At 40.7% G+C, this 20,757-nt stretch overlaps 1 protein-coding gene across 2 annotated transcripts; it reads left to right on the top strand.

Moving 5' to 3' along the window:
* The first annotated feature begins 129 nt into the window (after positions 1 to 129).
* Positions 130 to 19,481, top strand: cacng8b (calcium channel, voltage-dependent, gamma subunit 8b). Of its 2 annotated transcripts, none has more exons than XM_044209035.1 (6): positions 130 to 436; positions 9,937 to 10,225; positions 10,933 to 11,157; positions 14,819 to 14,902; positions 16,412 to 16,552; positions 16,875 to 19,481. In XM_044209035.1, the coding sequence occupies exons 3-6, from the start codon at positions 10,935 to 10,937 to the stop codon at positions 17,675 to 17,677; spliced, it is 1,251 nt and encodes a 416-aa protein (XP_044064970.1). In that variant the 5' UTR covers positions 130 to 436; positions 9,937 to 10,225; positions 10,933 to 10,934; the 3' UTR covers positions 17,678 to 19,481. The 2 variants fall into 2 exon arrangements, with proteins under 2 accessions (XP_044064970.1, XP_044064969.1); XM_044209034.1 differs by having other exon boundaries at positions 9,934 to 10,225.
* The last annotated feature ends 1,276 nt before the right edge of the window (positions 19,482 to 20,757 follow it).

The following is a 20,757-nucleotide window of genomic DNA, read 5'->3' as shown; positions in this document are numbered from 1 at the left end:
TGGGATGCGACAAGTTGCTTGCGTCGGGCTCAGTGTGGGAGAAATAGATAGAGGAGCAGACAGGAAGGCGAGCGCTCGTCCAACCGGAGGGGAGGGGGAGACGCATTCTCCCCGAGTACACACAAGCAGCGGCCACATCCTCTGTAGACAAATCCGTGTTCAGTGACGTGTTTTGTATTAGCCTTTTTTATGCATGTTCAACCCTTTTCCATCACTGACTGATTTACATTTTATCAGGAATTGAGAATCCAGTCCCTCGCGTGCTTCTTATTGTCATCAACTCTAAATCATCCCTTTCTATTTATTTATTTTGTGTCTCGATCGACCCGTTATTTAGCCCATCCACCGTCCACCCCCTATCTTCTTTTTTCCCTCCATCTCCTTCTCTTTGGGAGTGCGACGCGCTGCGACTCTGAAATTAGAAAAAAGCCTGCAGGTAAGACCTCTACAAGCTTCTTTTAATGATTAGAATTACACTATGTCACTGTTGTTGTTTATTACTTTGCAGCTTAATGGATCACTGTTCATCCAGTGTAATTTACACGCCACATTGATTTGTTTCACGTTGCCTGCAACTTAGCCCGCTACAGACAGTGTAGACTACGGAATTTACAGGAAAAAAATAATGATAATAATTCTCAGACTTCTGCCACCTCTCTAATTCAATACTGAATGATAATTTCCCCACCTATTTCCGCGGGCCTATAATTAGCGACTGCAACGTCTATTATGCAAATGAAATCCTTATAATAGCTCGTTTGAAGCTCTCTCTGCATCCGCAGCGCAGGTGTTGGGACTAAAATATGTGTTGTATGTGCTGAAATGATCGGCTACTTATCCCACAATCATGAGGTATTTCTGTGTCTTAATGTGTGATTTGTGTCCCAGTCCACTGAGTTTTCTCTGTACCGGCCGCTTGACGCTAGGCGTCCATTTTCCACCGTGTAGCCTATGCAGGCAGGGTGATGTGTGTAGCTTACTCTATTAATGAATGCACCGCAGTCCGCATCACTTTAGCCTACTTGAGCTTTGCACGCTCTCAGCCCCGTAGCTCTGAGCTTGTATGTTTCTAATCAGTGGTCTGCACAGCTTCTGCTGCTGGACTCCTCACAGTGCAGGGCCAACATCTTAGCTTCATGTTGGACCTGGGCCACATCATATTATCTGATGCATTATGAGATTCATTTTCTATTCAGCCCACTGTCTCCTCTCACTGGCCAACCTGGTGCTCTGTGTTCTGACAGATCCAGAGGTAAAGGGCACCAAACATCTGGCACTCAATCAATCATTCAATTTTCATCAAAGCTGAACAGATCGCATCCAGTGTAAGGTGGAATGAAATGTTTTGAACTGGAAATGCTATAGGAGTGTGCACTGCAGCATTCAGGAGTTACCGTGCACTGTCAAAAAAACAACATGGTGAGTTATACCTGTCTCTGCTGGGGCTGCAGCCCATGACAGGTACAACTCTGTATGGTTTCTCAGAGATTATAATCATCTGATGTGGTCACTTTAGTGACTATAGCACAAGCTTTTCCCCTCTAAGTTGAGCTTTTGATTTAGGTGCTGCATCTCTTCAGCAGGGGGACTGGCCTTTCCTTTTTTAAAACAGCTCAAGCGTCCGTCGGCACCTGCTCCTTCATGGTTGTAATGTAGATCCAATGATACATTGCAATATTTTCCAAACTCTGACGAGAAAGTGTAATTTTTTGCATCATAGTGCTGCCATTAACTGCTCACCTCTCCATCAATGATCAGTGAATATTTCATTGAGGTGTGGTTGGCCCCGTCATCTGTTGGTCACACCCCCCCAAGTCCCTCCGCCTCCCACGTGGTAAACACTGTCTGTACTATGTGTGTGATGTGTGTGTGGCCTTGATGATTGTCTCTGTGGATTTTGGATTACTTTTAAAACCCCTCAGCCGGCTCTAAGATCTGCTGTTTAGGCTGTAAGGTGACTCATTGCAGTCAATACTGGTGCGTGGACCACAAAGGCTTTAGTTTTTTAGTGCTGGCCAAATCATAATCATCTAATGCACAAGTGGTCCAGAACAATCGCAAAGAATGTCTGTAACTTCTGTGTGTTTCCATTGTTTTGCTTCACTATTTCACTCTAATTTCATAGCTGGTTGGGTGGTCAGGTCCGTTCATCTCCTTCTCACTCTCTGTGTCTCTCTCTGAGGAGAAGCAATTCTGCAATGATCATCACATATGTCATATAGCTATTGCTCAGAGGATCAATGCCTTTGCTGCAATTTTCTTGATGGTCTACAGTAAGGCTTCACAGTGTTTCTTCCTCTCTTCAGACAAGGGTTCAGGAGGAAACCCAGTATTGTATGAGAGGAACAGACAAAGATTCCTCAATTTAAATATGATCAAAATACCACTGTTCAATCACACACTATGTAACTTCTGATCTCTGCACCAATGTCAGTAAAACAAACTCCTGCACATTTATTGTACTCTGTGAGTGAAGTAAATTTCAACCTATGATTGTACCTAAAAGAGTGCAAATCAAACACAGGCTTCCTGTATTTGCTGATTTAGTGAACAACATTGGTTATAATTCCAGTGAGCAGAGGCTTTTATCCAAAGCTTTCTAACTGACTTCTGTCTCAATGGCTGTGACCCATGCATCAATTAACCTCCAGCTTTGGTGTTTTTAAGTGCTTCGCTCAAGTTAGCGCAGCCTCTGAGAGCAGGGTTGTAAGAGCCTGTGATTGAACCGTATCATGTCAGTGAAATATGGTATAGGCAACCTGTCTGTGCAGAGGCATGCAGCGTAAACATACAGCAGACACAGTGTTAGCATGTCTGAGTGTCACTGGAGCAACTTGGGGCCTGTGACCAAAGCCTCTACACTCATTACAACAGGCTGGAGGTGTGTGTGAAAGTCTCAGTTGTGTATACAGTATTTAAAAAAAATAAAGCTCATCAGACAACTTTTAATCAAAATCAGCATTTTTACTGTTTCAAGGATTTATGCCAAATAACTGTGAATGAGATGAGTTGTAGGTGCCAAGAACATGCACAGAGTACAGAGAAGGTCATGTGTATCACTTTAATATTCAGCTAAGGAATAAATAAATTAATGAATGACATACCTGTAAACAGGTCTGTTAGCGTTGAAAAGATTGGTCGATTAATCAGTTCGTTGATTGACAGAAAATTACAACAATGTTGATTTGACAAAAAACTAAATTCTTAACTCAAGGTCCACCTACTAGCTTTTTCTGGATCTTTTAACCACATTTCACAGTTTTAGTTTCACAGTGAATAGAGTTTATGACAAATGACAATTGATCAAGCTCCTTGCTTACTAATGAAGACCTGAAGCTAGCAAATGGACCATGAGTTAAAGGAATAGTTGAACTTTTTTGGAAACACGCTTTCTTGCGGAGAGTTATATGAGAAGATTGATACCACTCTCACATATGTATGCTAAATATTAAGCTAGAGCATGGGGGTCGATTAGCTTAGCATAAAGAATGGAAACAGGAGGAAACAACCAGCCAATCTCTGCCTAAAGGTAACCTATTGGCAACTCTAAAGCTCACTGATTAACATGTTATATCGCATTTATTTAAGGTACAAAAACTGTTATGGTTTTACAGGGAGCTACAGACTAGAGCCAGATGGTAGCTATCTTAGCTTAGCATAAAGACTGAGAGTGATATTGATCTTATCATCTTTTCTTAACAAGTAAGTTTATAAGCGTATTTCCCAAAATGTCAAATCATTCTTTAAATTGTTTGTTTCACTCCAACAATTCATTCATTTATATTATTTTGTCAATTATCAATAAAAACTGCTAATCATTTGCTGGTTCCAGCTTCAAAATTATGAGGATTTGCTGTTTTATATCGTTGTAAATTGAATATGTTTGGGTTTTGGACTGTTGGTCGTACAAAACAAGCAACATGAGGACATTACCTTGGACTCACCATCACCTTGGAATTTTATATCTTACAGATTAATGGAGCAGTGTGTAGGATTTAGTGACATCTTTTGGTGAAATTGCAGTTTGCAACCATTTGAATAGCGCTCGCCTCATCCTGTGTTTGGTTTATCCATTCTGGGCTACTGTAGAAACATGGCGGTGCAACATAGCGGCTTCCCTGGAAGGGGGCCCGCTCCCTCTGTAGATATAAAGGGTTCATTCTAAGGTAATGAAAACACAACAATTCTTATTTTCAGGTGATTATACACTAATTAAAACACACTTATAAATATTATATTTCATTTCTGCCAAAAAGGACCAGCGTTATTCATGAATGAAAATAATTATTAGTTGCAGTCGTTCTATCTGACTGCTGTCTTTTTTGAGTAGCTTTGATATCTGCAAATATTCAGTTCTTTCCCTAGTTTGTCCTCTGCTGCACTTGTATGACAGGATAATAAACTAACACACTTCTTTCTGTATAAAAAACATGAATTTAAAGGTCCATCTTGAGCTAGATCTGCTGTCATAGAGTCATAGAATATTATAGAGTACAGTCAAATATTATAGTCTAGTATAGTCTAGACCTGCTCTATAGGAAAAGCACAATGAGATAACTTCTGTTATGAATTGGCGTTATATAAATAAAATTTAATTGACTTGAATTGTCAGGGAGTACTTTACTAAGTGAATAGGGGTGTCTTTATGCATGTGCATGGTTGCGTTTAAGCATATGTTCATGAGTTCATGAGCGTCAGGTCATTCAGAGACACTTTATTTTGGGAGCCTCTTAGACCAAGGTGTTACTGTCACTGCCTCCTCAGGCTGTTCTGCTCAGACAGGCAGAGACTTGGTCACATGCAGTCTGAGGATCTTGGTGGACTCTTCACATGGGCTTAATGGCAATTCTGCTACGCTTTGAGGTGCCTTTTTAAGATGACCTATTTTATTTTCATTCGATTTTATTGTCATCATTTTGACAGTTGTGGGGGTTTGAGGCTGCATATGTGCTTGCATGCCAAGGGTTTGTTTGCATGTTGATCTTTTTCTGTGCACCTGCGTGTGTGTCTGTGCCGGCATGCTTGTTGTGAGTGTGTGGAGATGTAAATGTGTGTGTGTGTGTGTGTGTGTGTGTGTGTGTGTGTGTGTGTGTGTGTGTGTGCGTGCCAGCTGTGAGATCTCAGCAATGAGCTCAGGTGTGTAGGTTTTTCACATGATTAAGGAGAGAAATCATATCAGCTACAAAGAGTTACTGCTCTGAATATTTAGGCATGTTTTGTTAATGTTCACTGCTTCCATCAAGCACTCATTGCTTGTATTTTTAGAGCTGTCATCAGAAGTAGGCCTGGTGCATTTTTTCCTCTGGTCAAGCAATCAGCATTAGCTTATGTCATTTTCACTAATTACAGTCCTGATTTCGGTTATATTTCCTCTCCTGGACATGCAGCAGTCAATGTAGAGTGACTCGCTGTAGAATCAGTGTTGTGTATTTACACTGAAAATATTCCCACATGCCCACACAGGACCACTGCCTTTCACATGTGTGGAAAAACGTATTACAGATGTCATCATTTATTCAACAAGCAGTTTGGTAGTTGATTTATGCAATGAATAGCTAATGGAGCAGCTGCTACAAAATTCAAATCTCCTGTGTGATTTATGGCTGCATTATTGGAGCCACAACTCATTGGGTGTGCTTATATTTTATACGAGGTATTCTGTCATGCTGGTAATGAGTCACGCAGGTAGATCTGATTACATCTGAAGTTTTCTGACAAGTGAGGGCCTCGTCCCATAATGTTCCCTGTAGCAGCTAGCCCCCAATGCTAAGTTCTCTGCCTTTGCTGCTGCAGTACATTCTGCTGCAGCTAATTGACCTCTGGCTGGCCCAGAGTCCTATGAGTGTTACAAACATACTATAAAAGCATCACTGTAAGGTAGGCTTTTCAATTTAATTCAGAATTGACACTGGATTGAATCAATCGGCAATGTCTATCTAGCTGCCAATACTTGACGATTTTTTTATTTATTTTTTGGGGGCCAGACAAACACTGCCATGGTGAATTCTAAGGTGTGTGTAAATGTACATACATAATAAACCATTATTTTTCTCTTGCATGCTGTATTTTATTTTAATCATTCTAAGACAGAGCTCAGAAGTGCAGTAAAAGCTTGTCTCCTTGTTCTAGGCTAATAAACAACCACATATGTGCGTAGCAAGTGTGTAGTTGAGTACAAGTGAGCGAGAGCGAGGAGCGTGAGAGAGAGAGCGAGCGGCATAAAAGTGTCAGTGAATGGAGCAGATCAGAGGAAAAGGTTAGCAGTAAGTTGTCAATATGGCTGTTAAAGTACAGTGTAGGTTACAGTGTGTTAGTTAATAAATTCTGCAGCTTCTCAAGACCAAGAAAAGTCTTGCCTGTCGTTTTTTATTTCACCTCTTCTTCTTCCTTGTCAAAACCTGGCGCCTACATTACCCACAAAGCAACTTCTCCCACAACAGTTTGGTGGGAGATTCAGGTGTGTTAAGCTAGTAGCGGCTAATGTAGCCTTGAGCCGCTAGCTTCAAGCGGCGATGAGGAGTGGGCTACAGAGGTCTGGTAAGCTTTTTAACTCCAAACCAACAGATTTTTTTTTTTAAAATTGCAAACTTTAGTTTCAGCCCCATCCCTTTACATCACATCTGCATTTATCCAACTTTTTTAAATTTTTTTATGCAACTTCTTTTCACATATGCAGTAGTAATCCCCAAGACCTGTAACAGACTTTGATGTGTAAAGTTGTAAAAGTTCCACTTTAAATGTTTTCTTTGAACCCTGTTCTTGACTCACTTTAGCAACACTCCAACCACAATATGTCAAAATAATATAAAACTGTTAAACTGGTACAACTTTAATCGTGTACTCCAATTTAACCCATAATATCTTAAAGCAACTTTTATTGTGTGCCACCAGTGTTCACATTAATAAAATCCTGATACAGAGACAGAATGGTTATCCTCTGCATATTGCAAAGTACAGCTTTAAAGCTAGGGTAAGTCAGACTACACTACCTTCAGCCAAAAGAAAAATTACAATACCCTTCCCCCCTTTCTGACCCATTTAGTTAAACTCTTACACTTTCTTTCTTTTTTCTTGCCCTCTTGTTCTTTCACGCTCTCTTGCTCTCCTTCCCCTTATTCCCCTCTTTCTTAATTATTGGTGGAAAATAAAAATTACAGATAATTAAATGACAATTACGATCTCCTACACAGAGGAGTTTTTGCTAAGGGGAATAACTCAGTAAGTTATTGTTAAGGTCATTCATTAAATACTGGAGTCAAAGACCCCCCCCACACACACACACACACACAGACACACACACATGCACACATACACACACGCATATTAGATACTGCGTTTTTAGGCCTTGGAGATAGTATTCCCTTCTGGACATGTATTTTCCTCAGGGAGAGGCAGTATGTTGATAGGGTTGGAAGGTCGTACTACACACACAGATACACATGCACACACACACACACACACACACACACACATGCCTACACACATTCACTTGTTTGCTTGCACATATGAACCCACAATGTATAAATAAGCCACACAGTGGTAGTGTCATTTGACAGTTTACATAATAAGTAGCCTGAATGCAGAGATACAAGGCTAACTGTCTAACTGAGGGGAGCTGAGGGGAACATTACTGGGATTCAATAAGATTGGACTAGACCCATCCTCAGATGCACTGGAGAGGAAATGTGCACACATAAAAAACACACACACACAACACACCGTCTCTCCTTCTATCTCTCCTTCTGTCTCTAAGGCAGCTCTGTTTTGGGTCTCACAATGTAAACAGGATGTAACCTATTTTGATCATGGTGCCATATTGCATCATCAAATATTAACAGACTTGACTGTACTGCATTATGTCTGCTAAATAATGTTTGTTGAATAATGTGTGCTGCTTTATCATATCCCTCATATTTATTCTTAATTCACCAAAGAAAAGACACTGACTTCTCATTCTCTCTTCAGTAACTGATGCCGTGTTGTTTTTATTCATGTGTGTTTGTGAGTGTACATACGTGTGTGTGTGTGTGTGTGTGTGTGTGTGTGTGTGTGTGTGTGTGTGTGTCTGGGAGCATCTGCGCCGCCGTGGTCACACACAAATCTATTGATAGAGCATTAGCGCACTGGTCTGTCTGGGTTTCAGAGTCAACACTCTGATGCTAGTGATTTGAAATATTCCCCCTCTTTTCTGCCTCTTTCCTTCCCATCTCTGTTCTCTCTCTTCTCTGCCCTCTCTCTGCTTTGCCCTCTCTACCTCTTTCTCCCTCTATCTCTTGCCTCCCCCCCCTCGCTCTATGCTGATCCAGACTTTGGAATTCAATGTTGCTATGGTAACAATGTCGGGTTGGTCCTCTCTGCCTCCCCCTCTTGCTCCTCTTATTCAGGCTAGATGCAGTACAACTTGCTCTGGAGTCATTCTGTCTTTAGCCTGTAATACTGTCACTTCTATAATTACTCTAATTTGTATTAACACTGTTCCAATATGGTTCTACAACATTTAAATAAAGCATCTGTAGTATAAAATGTAGAGCTGATTAGTTTCATCAATCGACAGTAAATTAATCTGAAACTATTTTCATAATAGATCAATCATTTAAGTCATTTTTTAAGCAACAACACTGAGAGTCTACAGTCATGCTAGCAGCTCTGTGAGGCTGCAGACATGAAATGTCATTAGTTTTACAGGTATTTGGTAAGACAAATTATAATTTTGAAAAGTCAGAGGATCACCAAAGTGATTACACTTCACGCTGAGGGGGACATGAAAATGAATGAATGAACATGAAGCAAATTTCATGGCAGTCCATCCAATAGTGGTTGAGATATTTTTTTTTACTAAAAACCAAAAATGTCAAGGTAATGGTGGCGCAAGACAAAAGGTCAGGGGAACACCAAAGTCACCAGGATTGAGCCTCTGAAGACCATGAATGTCTGCATAACATTTCATGGCAATCTAGCCAATACTGTTGAGATATTTCAGTCTGACAGGACATGAGCCATGCCGCTAGCATGGCTAAAAATAAAAATCCTCACATCTCCAGCCTCTCAAATGTGGGGATTTGCTGCTTTATTTTGTTTTATGGGATGTTAAATTGAACATCTTGAGGAAAGTGGAGCGGGTAGGATTCACTGCTATCTGACATTTTATAGACCTAACGATAAGCTGATTGATAGTGAAAATTCTTTCTTATTCATTTCTTTCTTATTCTTATTCAACCTTTAGTTATACAGGGTGGTCCAATGAGAGCAGTTCACTGTCTTTTGCATGGACACCAACATTTAGACAAACATGAAAACTTAACTAGGGCTCCAACTAACAATTATTATCATTATCAATTAATCTGCTTATTATTTTCTCGATTAATCATTTGGCCTATAAAATGTTATAAAATGGTGAAAAATGTAAATTACAGTTTCCTAAAGTCCGAGGTGACGTCTTCAAATTGCTTGGTTTTTCCGACTAACAGTCCAAAACCCAAAGCTTTTTAATTTACTATCACATAAGACAAAGAAAAGCAGCAAATCCTAACAACTGAGATGCTGGAACTAGATAATGTTTGGTATTTGGTATTGAAAAATTACTTAAACAATTAATCATTTAAGTTGCTGAGTAAATCTTGTCTATTGACTAATTGATTCATTGACTAATTGTTTCAGCTCTAAAACTTGACTGCAAATAAAGGATAAGGATAAAACTGAGAAAGGGTAAAGGGGCATCAAGTCAGCACTAAATCAAATCTGAACACAACAATATGGAATAAAATAACATGAGATTAATCCATACTATTTAAACTCTTAAAAAAATTTTTAACATATGTTTTTCTTTTTTTTGGTCATTAGTATTGTGTCACTTTTCATCTGTAAATTCACAGCCTAATACTATTAATTAAACTAATGAAATGGAAAATTCTCCTGTCTTTTGCTTATGTGCAGCAGCAGAGCAGTGACCATGGTGCAAGTTTTCTGCTAACAGAGGACGGACGGAGAGCGGGACAACCGTCCAAGCCACAACCTCCACCAGCAACAGCTTTCCGGGGAGAAAGAAAGACAGGGAGAGAGAGCAAGAGAAAGAGGCAAAAGAGAGAAAACAAGTGCAAGAAGGAGAGAGGGGAGCGGGTGAAAACAGTCGATGGATGCTGTCCGGATTGAGGGGACAGCACGTTCTTCACTGACGAGGAAAAGAAAGATTTCAAAATTGAGTCGAAGGATAGAAACTCGCCGTCAGGTAAGTCTTAAGTCGTTGAGATCTACAGTAGCAATTGTAGGCCACTGAGGCAACTTCATTGCATCTCACACATGGGTCAATGTAAGTGAATCTGATGCTATTTGTGTGAGAGCATACATGCATGTTTGTATGGAAAAGGTGCACCCACTTTGCTGTCCTAATAAAGACTGTAACAGGTGCAAGGTGATCTTGTGTTAGAACTGCTATGTGTGTATGTGTTTGTGTGTGTGGGTTTGTATATTCATCTCCAGCCCTGCTGATTCTGAGGGGGAGAACGGTGTCAGGGTCATGAATATGGAGTACACTGAGATTGGGAGGGTGTGATCTGTTGTGTTTCACATCAATTCTGTCTTGTTAAGCGGAGTCAGCAGAGTCATCCAACTCTCCTCCAAGGACACATCATACAGCCACTTATGCACCTCCCACATCCGCCTCCTCCTCGCTCTCGTCTTTTCTCATCGGCTCCCTCTCTGCCTCCCACCGGTGCCCCTCACCTCCTCTTACCCCTCATCATCTTACCTGAATGTTCTTTGTCTTTTTCAGTAAACTGCACTTTGTGTATGATTGTAAACACACTTCTGCTTGGTTATTCCATTCTTTCTTGTTCTCGAACTCCACACTAAATGTTTGTTTTTCTCTCCCTCCTAATGTCCGTCCTTTTCCTCTTCTCCCTCCCATCCTCCTCCTCCTATCATTTCTCTCTAAAGGCATGGTGTGTGAGAAGGGTATCCAGATCCTTCTCACCACCGTGGGGGCATTCGCTGCCTTCGGCCTGATGACGGTGGCAATAGGGACGGACTACTGGCTGTACTCCCGTGCCCTCATCTGCAACAGCACAGCCAACGTCACCCAGGATGACCCCCATAACAAGGACAAGAAGGACCCTGGGGCGCTCACCCACTCTGGACTGTGGAGGATATGCTGCCTGGAAGGTAAAGAAAAATTGGTGGGAGACGTGTTGGGTCTATGGGTGGGATTTGAACTAAAGGGGATGCACGCGGCAACAAGTTTACTTTGGTTGAGGCTGTTGATTTCAGTGCAGGGAAAGCTGATATATGGCACAACTTACTTTCTAGCCATTTAGCATTTAATGTTGATACAAATCTAGTCAGACTGCACATTCTTGTTTTCAGGACTTGTAGGGACCGGAGGAAAAATAAACCAGAGTCAACTGAATATTGAAGGAATAGTTTCACATTTTGGGAAATGTGGTTATTTGCTTTCTTGCTGAGAGTTAGATGAGAAGATTGATACCATAATTATGAAGCTAAAGCCAGCAACCAGTTTGCTTATATTAGCATAAAGATTTGAAACAGGAGGAATCAGCTACCCTGGCTCTGTCCAAAGGTAACAAAATCCACCTACCAGCACCTCTAAAGCTCACTAATCAACATGTTATATCTCGTTTGTTTAATCTGTACAAAATCTGTGTAAAAATGACAATACGTGAATTTACGGCAGTAAAATCCCAAATTGTCAGAGCCAGACTAACTGCTTCACCTGTTTCCAGTCTTTGTGCTAAGCTAAGTTAACCGGCTACTAGATGTAGCTTCATATTTACAATACAGATGTGGGAGTGGTATCAATCTTCTCTTCTAACTCTCGGCAAGAAGTGAATAACTAAATCTCAAACTATTCCTTAAATGTTCTTTCTATTCCTAATTTTCGTATATGACAGGTAAGAGGGAATGGGTAACATTTGCCCATTTGCCCTACAGAATAAATCAGATTGAGCACACATTAATGTAGAGATTTCTGTATTATACTCTAGACACAAACTCTTGTCTTTTTGCCTCTGCTGTGATTTGACTATTTAACACTCACCAAAATCAAGTGGGTGGCACTGGACACTGGAGGTAGCGATGAATCCAAATGAACTAAACTCATTACCGTGGAATGAAAACCTTGTATTTCTTGGCTATGTCAAAGCTTTTAAGTAGAAACATATTTTCCATCAGTCACCATGTGTTATTTTTTCTTTTTATTGACTGTGTTTACTCTGCATCAGTGTAAACATGTACGACAAAAACACTGAAGTTCAGCAGTGTCAGCCTTTCACTTGACTTTAGGACACTTTGTTTAGAAACCTGCAGCATTGCTATAATATCAGTAATCATTATTAACATCTACATATACACGTCCCATTCATATTTGTTAGACCGTGCTATAGTGACAAGAAAACAATTTTGCATAATTGCAGTATAATTACATGATACTGAAGCGTAACCCTCATTCAGAATAATCCATTAATCATTGTGTTTGATTCAGGCTGCAGTAATTTAATTCAAGCACGCTGAAACAAAAGGCCCACGTTCACCCTGACGCCCATCGACTTCTCACTCCAAGTGGCGGAAGCAACAGAAACTGGCAGTGGCCATCTCTCAATCTTCAGTTTGTCACTGCAACACAAGCTGCTAATTCATTGTACATTACACTGCCTGGCTGACACTCAATAGTAAAGGCTGGGATGGCGTTAACAGTGAAGCAGCTACAGCCAAAGGGGTGGTGTGACTTAGCGATCTGTGTCTTTGCTCACATATAGACTTCTGTCTCCAGGAAAACCTCTTGGCTCTCCTTATAAAACATCCCCGGGCCCATCCTGGGCTTGGTCATTGTACAAAGCTAATTTGTCCTCATCTCTAAGCTTCCTGATAGCAAAGCAGCTAATTAGAGATAAGCTCTAGCCCTTGCAGCACTGCTGCAGTGCACCCCCACCCACTCCCTCCATTGCCTCACTCTTTTAGTTTCTCCACTTGCTATCCCCCTGTTTCACTCCCCTAAACATTATATTTAATCTTTCACTGGTTTCTCTCCTTCCCCTCCTTGTAGTTTCCTCTCTTTGAGTCTTTTCTCTCACATTGTGGTGCAGTAAAGCTGACAGTGTCTTGGCATGGCTTAGAGATCAAGTATCCTTGATGTCTGTGGAGTATTCAGCCAAGATAGATGCTCAGTAGTCGAGCAGTGGTGCAGTGAGGTGTAGCTGGAGTGGAAATGCAGGACATGCTAGCTCTAAATGATTTATGCCCGTGGGTGGCACATTATGCTGTGGATAGAGATGTGTCCTATCCTCCTCTCCAGCTCATCTGCAAGTTTACTGAAGGTGGGGTTGCACTGAATTACCTGTCAATGATTACTTTCTTTTATTTGTAGGATTTTTTGTTCATATAGCACAGTGGTTCTAAACCTTTTTCATCAAACCTACCTCCACAGCTCTGTCAGCTGCACTCAAGTACCCCATCACTGACACTAAGCATCATGTTATAAATGTATCAATTTAATTGATTAGAAACTGGATGCTATTTAATACTATTCGTTATAAATATGTGGATTTTGTTACAATAGATTTTTAATACAACAGAACTCTTAATGTTGAGGTCAGTGTGGTTAAGTTCACATTTGTACTATTAACACTTGAGTGGCAGAAGCTCAAACATTTATCTGTTACTTTTAGCTATCTATTTTAACAATTTATATATTAGTTTTAGCTTTCTATCCAACTTTTTTATCTATTTATACTTCACCCAACTATTTCAGTTGTTTATCCATTGTTTTAACTATGTAATTCAAGCATTTTCTGCTTACTTGTAGCTAAAAGTTTTTACATCTCTGCTCGCTTGCTGACTATTTTTCACACACTCAATCGCAACACATGGTCTTCGTTTGTTAAAGCTGACTCAATATGTGGATTGTGTTTTTTATTTTTTAATTAAATTTCTATTTTTTCCAATTAGTTGAGCCACCCAAAATCTTTCCACATACCTACCCCCTGGCATCTTCAGAAGCCCCCTCACTGATATATCACATAAAGTTGTGAGGATGACACAGAACAAGCCAGCTAATTCAGCCACTTAGTAGAATTTTTTATGTCCTGTAAGAGGAGCTGGTAAAGATGCAATGTTTCAGGTGCAGTAAGTCATTCAGGGAATCAGTGATCAGTCCTCCAGTGAACAAATGCCAACTTACACTAATGTCTAAGGTTTAAAAAAAAGCCTTGAACTGAAGATGATTACACTGACCCGTATGGCTCAACTGACATGACGCCCCTTTGTACCTCCGTTTTTTACAGACTAACCTGAGGAAATATAAGAGCTGAGAGAAAGAGACCAGCTCACCCCACATCTGTCCGTCTCTCCCTCCGTCTGTGTCTCTTCATTCCATCACTTCCATCCATCTTTCTCACAATCCATCCATCAGCAACAGTGGTGTGCTGATCATCATGCGTGCATCCCTCCGTTCGTCTGTCTGTCTACATGCAAGACCCCGGCGGGTAGTTATCTGTCTGCCTATGTGTCTGCATTCTTGTACGTATTTACAAGTGTTTGTGTGTGCGTGTCTGTGTGTGTGCGTACTGTGTATGTGATGTTACTAACTTGCATTTAGAAGGACCATTAACCTTTGTGATGTTCTTATCAGTATGTTGAAGTTCTGGCACATATACTTGGATTCAAAAAAGAGATTTTCTAACAAAGATGTGATTGTGTTCGGGTGTCAGTTTGTCCCTCAGGAGGACATTTGCTGTTCTCTTTTCTTAAGGCTTACGTTAAGAGTCTTTTGTTGTGTCTGGTCACCCCTGTTTCTTCTCTCATATCTCAGGAGTAAAGAGAGGAGTGTGTTCTCAGATCAACCACTTCCCAGAAGATGCAGACTTTGACCATGATGGGGCAGAGTACGTCCTACGTAAGTCAATACCAGCACAACAGATGATACCTTCCATTACTTTTTAAACTTGGTGTTTTTATTGCTCACTCCTCAGAAGATTATCTCTGCAAGAAATAAACATGTGACAATGTGTACAAAAAATCAGGGAAGATGGGATGCCCTAGTTCGCACTCAGTGCCCTGCAGTGATATGCTACATGTGTGCCCGTGCATACATAGAGAAAAGCTTGTGTTCTGTTTACAATGTTGCAGAGGCATTTTGCTGGCATTTAGGTGGCATTTCCTCTCCCGTGGCCTAGTTGTCCTAGATGAGAGAGGAGTGTTAATGTGTGTGTGTGTGTGTGTGTTTCATGTTCTTATATCCCGGTGGGGACTTTAACCTGAATGCACACTAACCCATGGGGACTTGTGTCACCGTGGAGACAAAAGTCAAAAGGACTGCTTTTTGAGGGTTAAGACTTGGTTTTAGGGTACAGGTACAGTTAGGTTAAGGTAAGGATCAGGGTAAGGTTTAAGGTGTTAAGGTTAGGTATTTAGTTATGATGGTTAAGGTTAGGGAAAGGGGCTAGGGAACGCATTATGTCAATGAATGTCCCCCACAGGGATAGTGAAACTAACGTGTGTGTGTGTGTGTGTGTATGGTTGGCAGACCTCCTGAAAGCACTGAAGGCATCAAGGGAAGGGTTTGATTCAATCATGTGTCTAAAACTGAGTAATTCATTTCCTCATCATGTATTATGTGTGTATTTTAAATGGGGCAGGTTTAAGCATTTTTATTTTCTTTGTGACTATTATTCTGTATTCTCCTTGCATTGTCCAAACCCAGGTTAAGTATAGTTAACAATATTGTGTTTGTTAGCTGTTTGACTCTACTTGGAGTACAGCACCAGCTTTTTAAAAGTTGTAATCCTTAAGATTTCATTCCTGGTTGATTTAGTGACACTCGTTTTTACCATGATAACAGCAAGCACAGTTTAATTAACATAGTAAAAGGAGTTGTTGCCGAAAAAAGACTGTTGTCTTGTTTTGTAGACGCATTTTTGATAATTGATGACAGTCAGCAACAAATGCATTGCGTTTCCTGTGATTTCTTCTTCTAACAAGTAGCAGTAACTTAATGCAGCCCTGTTATTACTGTAGGAGAGCCAACAGTAAACAGTGAGGCTGATATCAATGAGATAAAATTCAAAACAGTAACACTGGATTACATGCATACATCGTTTCCTGTGAATCCCTCGTGCGTAGGTAGGCAATTTGAATTCAGCGTGGGAATGGCGGACTCCCCTACTAGCAATGAAAACTACTATTTAGAGAGGTAATTACAGAATGTAAATACATTAAATGGCTATTGCTGAAAAAATGACAACCATAAATTGTATCAAAAACTGTGTTTTATTTAATAAAAAACTTATTATATCTTTAAGACAATTCAGATATTGTAACAAAAGCCCCATGTCATTTCGCACATATTTATACTCCTTCTCCTTTCTAGTTTTTGCTGTTGACCATTATTCTCTACTCTGTTTAGGGGTAGTCAGGGCTTCCAACATCTTCCCAATCCTCAGTGCCATCCTGCTGCTGATGGGAGGGGTTTGCATTGCTGCTAGTCGTTTCTATAAGAGCAAAAGGAACATCATCCTGGGGGCAGGAATTCTCTTTGTGGCTGCAGGTATCTTAATAATACTGTATGTGCATCTGTGTGTATATATGTATGTGTTTGTATGTGTGTGCCTGCATGTGTGAGAGGTGGTCTGGAGAATATTACTTGCCCTAACAGTTTTTATGCTTTGTTTGGGAATGTCTAGTTGTGTTTAGACTATCATATCAGTTCAATAGAGGTTTTTACATTCAGCTCTTATCTTGCCAGTTGTCTTTATTGAGAATGTCACAAATCATCATGTCAAACAAATTTGTTTATTAGTACTGTAAGTTGGTCTGTCTGAGTTTATTTAGCTCTTTTGTAAATACCAGATTTCTGTGCTCTCTCTCAGGTCTGAGTAACATAATTGGTGTGATCGTGTACATCTCGGCCGCGCTGGGGGACATCTCTCCTAAGAAGGACGAGGATAAGAAGTGGCAGTACTCCTACGGTTGGTCCTTTTACTTTGGAGGCCTGTCTTTCATCATGGCCGAGATGGTGGGGGTGCTGGCTGTCAACATCTACATCGAGAAGAACAAGGAGCTGCGCTGCCGCTCGCGCACCGACATTTTCAAGAGCACCACGCACGCCATGCTCCGCCTGCCCAGCTACCGCTTCCGCCGCCGCTCCCGCTCCTCGTCCCGCTCCACCGACCCCTCGCGCTCTCGAGACCCCTCACCTGTAGGGGGAGGTGGGGGCAAGAACTTTGGCCTGCCCCCCTCTGCGCTGCTGTCCCAGGGCCCCATCTCAGTGTCCACTTTACCAAACCCCCACTCACGCTCTCACACGGCCCTGGCTGGAGGCGACATCTCCCTCTACACGTTGTCCCGCGACCCCAAGCTGGGGGGTTTGCCGCCCATGTATGGAACGGTGGACAGGGCCACGCTCTACCAGCTCCACAACTGCTTCCCAAAGGATGGAGGTGGAGGTGGAGGGGGGGTGATGATGAGTGGTACACTTCCCTCGCTTAAGTCCCACAACCCTTCCAACTCTTCCAACTCCAACACGCCGATGCCCAACTCGGTGGGCTCCGGCCCTCCGCCCTTCACCTCGTCCACAGTGGACAGGGAGCGAGGAATGGGGACTCTGGACAGGCTGAAGGGAGACAGGGAGAGCAACTCTAACACCCTCAATAGGAAGACAACGCCTGTGTAGAGAGAGGGTGTGAGAGGGGGAGGCGAGAAGGAAGGGAGAGAAGGAGGATGGGTAGCAATGAAAGAGGGAAGATAGAGAGTAGCCCTGTCTTTGTGTGGCTCAACAGGAAATAGATAGAAAGACAGACCGGTGAAATGCTATATCTCTCCCTCCATGTTCACTGTTACTTAGTCTACTCAATCTCACTGAGAACAAAAATAATATGAGTAATAACAGAGTGATAATAACAACAACAATGAACTTTCACAATAAAACTATTTTGATATTTTAATGTGCTAGAAATGATTTATTTTGTTAATGATCAAAACGCAATTAACCTTGGGCTATTATGAAAATGTTTCACATATTTTTTTGTGCAATATTACTGCTAATTTAACCAGATCATCATTAATGTAAAATTGTTGTTGTGATTATTCTTAGCATTATTACAGGCTAGCCGTATTTGCAAACACTATAGTTTGGAATGAAAATTACATTTTCATGTTTTTTTTCACTCTAATTTTAGATCTCAATGACTTTTACTGTGAATTTCTTCCATGCAGAGCCACTGGGACTGTCAGTGAGCTGTGTGTAACTGTGTCAAAGTGTCAAGCATGAGTGTGCACAATATGTGGGAGAATGAGGGCCTGTATTATTTAAACACCCATATTATATAATTTTCATTTATAACATGAAGTCAGATTTGAATACTGTAAATCGTCTTCCAATATTGATACTTAAAGAAATGCAACAATAATGTGAGTGACTGAGACAACTGTCCAACTTCATTGTTATTATGATTCTGAGTTTTCTATGGGCCTCTGTTAGTCTTATTTCCATTCTAATCAGTGTTAACAGTAGTACTTGTAGCTATAGTCGTGTTGAAGATGTTTGTTCTTGGGCATTAACAGAAACCTCTGACGGGAGGAAGCAGAAAAAAAGAGACATAGAATAATACATTTGTACAGATTCAGGTAAAGGTTACTGCCTGAGCAGAAAAACAAAAAACCTAATCATTTTTTTCTATGAAGAGTCCCAAAGTGAGACATGCAACTCATCATTTTCAGTGGCAAAAAAATACAATGTGTATATGTGGGTTGAGAGGGTTTAAAAAACACTATAGAGAAAAACTTTTGAAAAGATACATGTACATTGTAAATTACGCATACATATATTTGTAAAGTCTATAGATATGTTTTTCGGGACCACTGTTCAAACTGGGTATGCATTTTGGGCAGGTTTGGCTTAAGTGTTTTGTTCCCATTGCCCTCCCTGGACTCTTGTTGGGTGGTTTCATCCCTGCGCCGCCATACTTGCCCCCTCCCAATCCATATTTGGTCACATGATCAGCGTTCCCCGACTTTATCACATGACCAATAACAGATTCACCACAGAGACAACATCTTAACCTCCCCAAAGATTCTTTTCACTGTGCTTCCCCTGTGACCGCCGACTCTGGAGTCTGAACTCTGATCTGATCTGTTTATGTTGATGAGAATGTAAACACCCCCCACTCTCTCTTCTAAACTGTCCTGAGTGACTGCAGATCCGGGTTGAAACCATGGACACACCGCTACATGATTTAATGAAGAAACAAAACAAAACAACCAGACGCTTCCAGATTCAGACATTTTCATTTCTTTGATTTCATTTGAGAAAAAGAATAATGTGATAAAACTGCGCACAGATAGCATTTATGTGGGCAATATGATTAGTATGTAGTTGAGAATAGATATATCTAGACAAATGATTATGGTTTATCTAAATGTGTGATAAACTTACACTGTATTGCACGAAGTTTATAAAAAAAACAATAACAGACATATTCACGGACTGCTGTCTTTTGTTTCTTTTTGCTAAGAAAGATGAGTGGGGTCTCTTCTGAAGTGCAGAGCGAGCATATACCTATGTTTGAGTATCACTCAATATGAAAGAGGTCACTCGTAGTGATGAACCTACAGAGAATTATCACCTAAATCTGTAGCTCCTCTCAGCTTTATGGAGCTTTATAGTGAGTTTCAGCTCATTGTTTTGGTTTTACGGCCTGTACTGTTTTGGTTCGCTCTCACCGCTCTCGTAGTGTCGTTTTCAGCGAAAAAGCTCTAAAAACCCATTCTACTCTACCTGCTCAGCACCAAACAGCAAACAGACACAGTTAGAGACCTGCTGGTGAACATAATGGAGCATTTAGCAGCTAAAGAGCGAGATATTTCCCTCAGGAGTTGGTAGAGACCAAAAACTAAAAGAGCTAAAAGAGAGTAAATATTGGACTTACATTCATCAGGTGACCAGAAACAGACTCCAAATGAAGGATAACATTGCTCCGTAACTGCTGGATGATAAGCATCTCTTTGCTAACAAGTTCCCCATATCAACTTAAAAGGTGATGATATGTCAACGTTGTGTTCACAACTTGCTTCTGCTGCCCCCAAGTGGCCAAAAAACACAGTTCTTGCAGGTTTAAGTAAAAGTAGCAATACCACCCTTTACAAATACTCCATTATATAAGTAAAAGTCCTGCAATGAAAATTTTACTTGAAGTGAAAAATTAGTTTTGCTCATTTGCTACTTTACCTGGTTATTTGAGCTTCACTGTGCAGAATGATATATGTGCAGCGTTTGACGCTAGAAGTCTGTTTTCACATTCATCTGCTGAAGGGGGAAAGTTCCTCTGTGCTCACATTAAATCTGAGTTTAAGACATGTACGTACCAGCATGATTTTGTGACACCTCTCTTTGGTAGACAGTTGTGGTCAAATATGCAACTTAAACAAATGTGATGTGGAAACTTGAAGCCTCTAGTGCACATACACTGAAAATAGACTTTACAGTGAAGTAGGAGACATCTTATGTCAAGTAGTTCAACATTTGAAATGAACAATATTTGTATATTCATAAATTCTGGATTTTTCAGTGAGGGAGAAGGAGTAGGCTAGATGTAGTTTTAAGAATGTTCTAACGAGGTAAAGGAAAAACCATATCAGACAAAAATTATTATTCAAAGCAGAATATTTGTCTTAAAACATGTCTGGAGATGATCTTTAAGTAAAAGTACAGCAAAATATATACTTAAAGTATAAGTATTCAGTATCAAGAAAGGC

Source organism: Siniperca chuatsi, linkage group LG9 (assembly GCF_020085105.1).
Source record: "Siniperca chuatsi isolate FFG_IHB_CAS linkage group LG9, ASM2008510v1, whole genome shotgun sequence".
NCBI classification, from domain to species: Eukaryota; Metazoa; Chordata; class Actinopteri; order Centrarchiformes; family Sinipercidae; genus Siniperca; species Siniperca chuatsi.
This window is presented reverse-complemented; position numbering and strand designations above follow the sequence as displayed.

What these genes read in the sequence shown, in the direction of transcription:
- cacng8b (XM_044209035.1), top strand. Translation starts at nt 10,935, where the DNA reads ATGGTGTGTGAGAAGGGTATCCAGATCCTTCTCACCACCGTGGGGGCA. An exon ending in TGGGGCAGAGTACGTCCTAC is followed by an intron (nt 14,903 to 16,411) that starts GTAAGTCAATAC and finishes TACTCTGTTTAG; the next exon opens with GGGTAGTCAGGGCTTCCAAC. An exon ending in AATTCTCTTTGTGGCTGCAG is followed by an intron (nt 16,553 to 16,874) that starts GTATCTTAATAA and finishes GCTCTCTCTCAG; the next exon opens with GTCTGAGTAACATAATTGGT.